The sequence below is a fragment of the Aythya ferina genome, assembly GCF_964211825.1.
Source record: "Aythya ferina genome assembly, chromosome: 2".
Taxonomy (NCBI): Eukaryota; Metazoa; Chordata; class Aves; order Anseriformes; family Anatidae; genus Aythya; species Aythya ferina.
The window spans coordinates 859,131-865,682 of record NC_140297.1 but is presented as its reverse complement, the minus strand read 5'-3'; the positions used below and the strand labels follow the sequence as shown (position 1 = coordinate 865,682).

The window sequence follows — 6,552 nt, the reverse complement described above, 5'->3', positions numbered from 1 at the left end:
GCCCACCTTCCAGGGGTCCCCAACATCGTGATTGCCACAGCTCTGCCTCCGAGGAGCAGCCACTAGATGGACCTCGGGATTCACCATGTGCTCTCGTGGGCAACGGGAGCGTTTTCCAGCACCCTTGGTGCTGGAGGCGCAGCCACCCCATACATACATCCCGCTCTACTCTGCGCTGGTGCGGCCTCACCTCGAGTACTGTGTGCAGTTCTGGGCACCACAGTATAAAAAGGACATGAAACTGTTGGAAAGTGTCCAGAGGAGGGCTACGAAGATGTACGAGGAACGGCTGAGGTCACTGGGCCTGTTCAGCCTGGAGAAGAGGAGGCTGAGGGGGGACCTCATCACAGTCTACAACTTCCTCGTAAGGGGTTGTCAAGAGGCAGGAGACCTTTTCTCCATTAACACTAGAGACAGGACTCGCGGGAACGGGGTTAAGCTGAGGCAGGGGAAATTTAGGCTGGACGTCAGGAGGGGGTTCTTCACAGAGAGGGTGGTTGCACACTGGAACAGGCTCCCCAGGGAAGTGGTCACTGCACCGAGCCTGTCTGAATTTAAGAAGAGATTGGACTGTGAACTTAGGCACATGGTCTGAACTTTTGGGTAGACCTGTGCGGTGTCAAGAGTTGGACTTGATGATCCTTAAGGGTCCCTTCCAACTCAGGATATTCTATGATTCTATGATTCTATGATTCTATGATTTAAAAACTGGCAGAATGGAGACCAGGATGGGAGCAGGCACATTGATTGCCTCATGAAGATAGGTTCAGCCAGACTCAGCGAACCGCTCAGAGAAGCTCGTACAGAAAGTTGCTGGAAACAGGCGCACTGGAGCTGGAGAGAAGCTCGAGCTGAGAGAAGCGGACCTGTGCACACAACTGCCTCTTGCTGGTCAGCAGTTGTGCATTATGGAGAATCTGTCCTTAGGAACAAAGACTCTCCTGGTAACCTTACAGCTTATTCTCCTTATTAACAATCGGACAGTTTATGAGCCTGAAATATGGGACCAAACTGAGGTGAAGGTGTGGGACTCTGCAACTAAAAACGACAAGGTTGCAGTGGGATTGCTCGGCACCTGGCGAGCAATCTCTGAGGCCTTAAAGAGCCCTGTGGGACCACAGTCAGAAGCATGTGGCTTGCCAGATACTGAGGGAGCTGCGGGCTCCTTTACTGATCTGACTGCTACGCCATTACCATGGGCCCCTCTGCTGCTACAGCCATCAAAGGCCTTTGCCGTTACACCCCCTGTTGACCTGGATGTGCCTTTTGACCCAGGCCTATTGGCCTTGAAAAGGAGACAACTTAAAGCAAGACATTGTTCAAAAGGAACGGAAAATGGAGACTGTTAAGTTATTGAACTTAAAGGATCGTTTACTTGGTTACCTATCCTGATTGTATGTATGTATAGGCATACTCGGGTTATTATGTAAAGCAATGTTCTGTATACATGTATTTAGAATGTTTGATGTTCGTGTGTGCGTGTTGGTAGAGCATAGACTCCCCGCGCACCCAGTGCTGTTTACTTGCCTTTTATAAATATTCTTTTACGTTACTAAATTCAGAGTTGAGACTTCATTTATAACACCCAGCCTGGCTCCAGGAAAAGCCTCCTGAGCCTGATGAGCCCTGCTCTTGTCTGGGGGAGGAAGACAGCGCGGACGGTTTGTTTGTGAGAAAGAAGCAGTGGCAAGAAGTATACAAACTAAAACGCCCTTCATTGGGAGGAGCTTTTTTTGCCTTACTTGCTCAGTTCAGAAACTTTCTGTTTCTGTTCTTGGCGACCAATGACTTTGCACATGATCTAGCTCCTAACCGGCTCGTACACGGTCATTTGTTCAACAGAGCTGGTTTGCACGTCACCGAAATCCCCTCCTACTCCCGCTCCCGCTAAATGCTGCCAAACTTCACAGGCAGCTGCCACACTTCAGCCACTGCACCTACAGAAGAAGACCTGTCACCGTCAGAAGCTGCAAAGTTCAGACTTGGGGACAAAAGCACACAGGTGCCTCTGGTGAGTTGTCTGAAATGCTGCTACTGTCATTCCAGGGAGAAAAAAATAAAAAAAGATTGTAATGCCTGCTTTCAGGGAGGGAGTTATTACTTCCTTAAGTAAAGTTCAGCCAGTATTTGTTTCCAAGTGAGAACAGAAAGTCCCTGGAGAATGGAAATCCTGATTGCATTTCTGTAAGGGTGATTTAACAAACTCCTTGTCTTCAGGAGTGTCTGTTCTGGTAGCACTCGCTGGGTCCTCACAGGAGCGTTGACTTCACAAGGGTGTCTGCACCATAGGAATATCAAAAGGGTGAAAAAGTTCTCTGACCTGCCTTAAAGTTTCTAGGAAGAAATTGACTCATTTAAGTTACAATCAAGCTTTTAAATATATTTCCCCCTAAGCGTGCCATATGAACCTTTCACATACTTTCTGATTACTGAAGCCATTCTTAATTTTTTGCTTGTTTTGTGGACAGAACAGTCTTCTTGGGGGTGTTAAAATGTAGTACCTGTCTGAGCTTTTTGTTTTAGCTGTGGTTTGTTCTTCATGCCGGTTCTGTTGTGGGATTTCCCAGCTGACACGGATTCTAGTTGTTTCATTGCACATCTGTTTCTTACCGTGATGCCGAGCCCCGGAGGCTCAAATGGAGGCTGGTTGGTGCAACCCAGGGCTTGGCAGGGCACGAACATCTCTCAGCTCAAATGAAGGGCGTGGGTACCCATGGGTCTGGGTGGATTGTCTGCCTGGGCTGGGGCTGCCACGTGTGGTTAGGTGATAAAGCATCGTTCTCGTGCTGGCAAGGAACAGAAAGCAGAGAGCTGAGGACACGGTCAGGGGCAAGGCGTGAACTGTATTGCACCTGGCCCAAGCACTGCGACCTGAGGAGGTAAGAGGCAAGCACAGCAGCCACTGCTGGAGCCATGCGAAGTGAGCGGTCTGTGCACGGGGTGGCTCTGAAGGGTCTCGGCATTTGGGGGTACTTTAGGAACTGCTAAGCCTGAGCTAGCTGGCAGGGAAGCAGAGGAAAGACAGCCGAGAATTGGTGTGGCTTTGCTGTGGATGGGGTAATTCCTCCAGTAATGACTGAATTATTTAGTGACGTGATTTGAGTTTACTTTGAGTAGTGTATAGTCTGTGCTTAGTTTTGGAGCAGTTTATCTTGCTGAAATCACTCGAGGCAGAGTCCAGAGCTGAAACAGGGGCAGATGAGGGCACTGAACTGACGGCGATTCTGGGGGGAGGCCCCTGCTCCAGTTGGTAGCTGTGCACATCCTCTGTGAGCTCAGCAGGTTTCCCAAAGCACTGCAAGGGTTGCCAGTGACCGAGCTGAGTTTCCCTGCCAGCTCCTTGTTCCCCAAGGCGTCGGTACCCCCTCCCAAGATGGCCACAAGCAGCTGAGGAGGAGCAGCCCTTGCCCGGGCTGTCCCCATCTGCCACCACGGTGCAGCGAGGCCCAGCCACGCTCCCCTGCCCCTGCGGCCCCTGCTCCTGTGCTGTGTGGGGCTGGCAGAAACGTGCCCTGCCCTTGGCATGGGGTGCGGGGCTGCCAAACGCTGCTCCCTGCCTCACGGGGTGCGCAGCCATCTTGTGGGTGCGTGCGTGCGTGCGTTTACCCTCGGCTATACAACCACTTCCTGCATGCACACACAGCAGGCAGCATGCACACACCAGGTGTGTTAGCGACCCGACGGCCTGGTGACCATCATCGGCCTTGTTACCGCTGTGGGGGGAGCACGGGAGACTTTGGCAAACCTCGCTCAAAATCCCTTATTCTTCTTTCAGGCTTCCCCTCAGAGTGGGCTCAAAATGGCAGACGCTAAGATGGAAGGTGAGCGCCTTACACACTGCACGCAGCAGCTTAGAGTCCCATGGTCACAGAGCCACAGAGTGGCTGCCGCCAGCCCCATCCAGCCTGACCTTGGGCACTGCCAGGGATGGGGCACCCACAGCTCCTGGGAGCAGCCTGCACCAGGCCTCAAATCCCTCACTGTGAAAGATTTTGAATTTCTAACCTAAATCTGCCCTCTTCTACCTTAGAGCCATCACCCTGTGTCCTATCCCTACACCCCCTGCCCAAGACTCCCTCCCAGCCCTCCTGCAGCCCCTGCAGGCACCGAGGGCCACTGTGAGGTCTCCCCACAGCCTTCTCCTTTACAGAATTTCACAGAATTTTCTAGGTTGGAAGAGACCTCAAGATCATCGAGTCCAACCTCTGACCTAACGCTAACAGTCCCCACTAAACCATTTCCCTAAGCTCTACATCTAAACGTCTTTTGAAGACTTCCAGGGATATTTAGCAGCCTCCTCATTCAGTCAGCCGGGCGCAGTGCTGCTGAGGGTGAGGCTGGGTTTGCGTCCTCGTGCAGCCTCACGCATGCTTGTGCACGCAGTGCACGGGCCCTCTCAGGAGGCCACAGGCTCGAGGATTTCCCAAGGCTGCCTCTCCTCTTCCCACTCCTTAGGCTGTGCTGTGCCAGGCTCAGGGCAGACGGGGCAGCAGCCGTTGGTTACAGCCTGAGGCACAGCGCAGGGTGCAAAGTCCTGCCCCAAAACCTCCCTATCTGTGTGCCTGAGCCAGCTCTGGCCTTGCTGGGGCCATGCAGGGCAGGCCGAGGGCCTGGGGTGATCCAGCACAGAATCCAGTGGGTGTTTTTTGCTAAACATGTGACTTCTTGTAAAGGGAGTGCTTCAGCCCGGCCGTTTGAGCACTCTGTGCATTCCTGGGCTGCTGGGGGGCTGCCACATGCACTTCTACTTTCTTTTTCTGCCTTTGGAAGAGGTCTGGGTGCTGGCCCTCTGAGGCAACCTTGTCCATACTCCTCTGGGGTTCCTCGTGTTGCTCCTGATGGTCCCTGGGGACCGCTGCTGGGGCCGCTAACCCTAATTCCCGTGTTTTTGCAGTAAAAAGCCTTTCCTTGTCACCCCTGGGAGCATGGCGTGCAGGGGATGTCCCGGCACCACAGGGCTGTGGGGTTCAGACACGTGTCTCTGGTTGTTCCCCCAGGACCCAAGCTGAATGTCCTGCTCGTGGGCAAAACTGGAAGTGGGAAGAGTGCGACAGGGAACACCATCCTTGGGAAGAAAGCATTTGAATCTATGGTGTCAGCAGATTCAGTGACCAAGAGCTACAGTTCAGCCACTGCCTCATTCCGTGGAAGAGAAATTGCCGTTATCGACACTCCTGGCCTTTTTGACACCCAGAGAGCCAATAAGGAAACAGCTGAACTGATTGGAAATGCTCTTCGTCACTTCTATGGAGGGGTGCATGCTATCATCCTGGTGATGCAACTGGCCCACATCAGTAAAGAAGAGGTGGAAGTGGCTGAGTGGGTGACAAAGATTTTCCATACTGAAGCACAGAAGTACACGATCCTGTTATTCACCCGAGCAGAAGATCTTGGGAGTCCAGATGATATCCGCGATTTCGTGGAAACAAGCACATACCTCAAGGGGATGGCCAGAAAATGTGGAAATAGGTACATTGCTTTCAGCAACATAGCAGCAGAGCAGAGAAGGAAACAGCAGGTTGCAGACCTCATTAAAATTATTGATGCGATGGTAAAGGAGAACAAAGATGCTCCGTGTTACACGCGAGAAATGCTGGAGAAAGACACACGGACGGCTTTTGAAAAGTATTGTACTATACTCTAACCAACAAGGCTTTGGTCAGACGGGCGATGTTTCCTCCCTTGTGCCTTTCCTGCCATGCTCTGAAGATCACTCTCTCCTTCCTCTCTTGATGTTTCCTCCTGTCCTGTCACTGACCTACCTTTTCCCCTGGCCCGTGCCATCGCTCTCCTGACAGGCTGCAAGAGTGCAATGGGTGTCTGGCGACGTGTAATTCTCCTCTGCTGCTCTGTCTCTGCATTGCTCTGTCACCACCCATTGTGCTGGGAAGCCGGAGACCTTGGCTGGGTGGCACAGAGCTGCACTGCCCTGCTGGCAGCACCACTGCGCTGACTCTCTCCTCCCTGGTCTGAAGACACGGCAAGCTGAAAGCAACGGGAACATCAGGACTGTGAGATGTGCCCCCTCAGAGCAGAGGTCAGCCTGGAGCGGTGCTTCTGAGATCAAAGCCACTTGTCCTCCCTGTGGCAGCCAGGGCTCTAGGAACTTCTCCAGGCTTTGGGAGGGTTCGTGGTGCCAGCCTTGGTCCCTCTGCAGTGGGATGCTGCTGGTGTCGCTGGCTGTGCTGCCCCTGCCTTCGCTGGGCAATGCGAGTAATTGTATGTGATCGCTGGGTCTACAGAAGCTCATCTAATAAGTGCTCACCTAATAAATGCTAATAAATGCTAATAAATGTCCATAAATGCTGAGCCTTGCTGTGTGGAGAGGCGCCCTTCAGTGCACTGTGACCCGCAGTGCTGAAACAGCCGTTTGGGAGGGTGGAGAATGGTCTGGGTGCATTCAGGATCAGGCCCAAGCTGCAGCTCCCCCCAGGCTGGTGTTTGGTGGTGGCCATGAGCTGTGCAAGGGCGCGAGGTCTCACTGCTTGCCAGGCGAGTGCAGAAGGCAGGGGAAGCTCTGTGGCCATACCTGAGCGTGGGGCTGGGGGAGTG

At 52.9% G+C, this 6,552-nt stretch overlaps 1 protein-coding gene across 1 annotated transcript; it reads left to right on the top strand.

The window, feature by feature from the left end:
* Positions 1-818: 818 nt before the first annotated feature.
* On the top strand, positions 819-6,309 carry LOC311431557 (GTPase IMAP family member 7-like). The gene is made up of 3 exons (XM_084509143.1): positions 819-2,011; positions 3,776-3,821; positions 4,998-6,309. The coding sequence occupies exons 1-3, from the start codon at positions 1,892-1,894 to the stop codon at positions 5,642-5,644; spliced, it is 813 nt and encodes a 270-aa protein (XP_084365269.1). The 5' UTR covers positions 819-1,891; the 3' UTR covers positions 5,645-6,309.
* Positions 6,310-6,552: the final 243 nt, after the last annotated feature.

Excerpts from the sequence above, each read along its gene's own strand:
- LOC311431557 (XM_084509143.1), top strand. The coding sequence starts at position 1,892 with ATGCTGCCAAACTTCACAGGCAGCTGCCACACTTCAGCCACTGCACCT. Across the intron at positions 2,012-3,775 it reads AAAGCACACAGGTGCCTCTG|GCTTCCCCTCAGAGTGGGCT; the intron begins GTGAGTTGTCTG and ends TTCTTCTTTCAG. Across the intron at positions 3,822-4,997 it reads GGCAGACGCTAAGATGGAAG|GACCCAAGCTGAATGTCCTG; the intron begins GTGAGCGCCTTA and ends TTGTTCCCCCAG.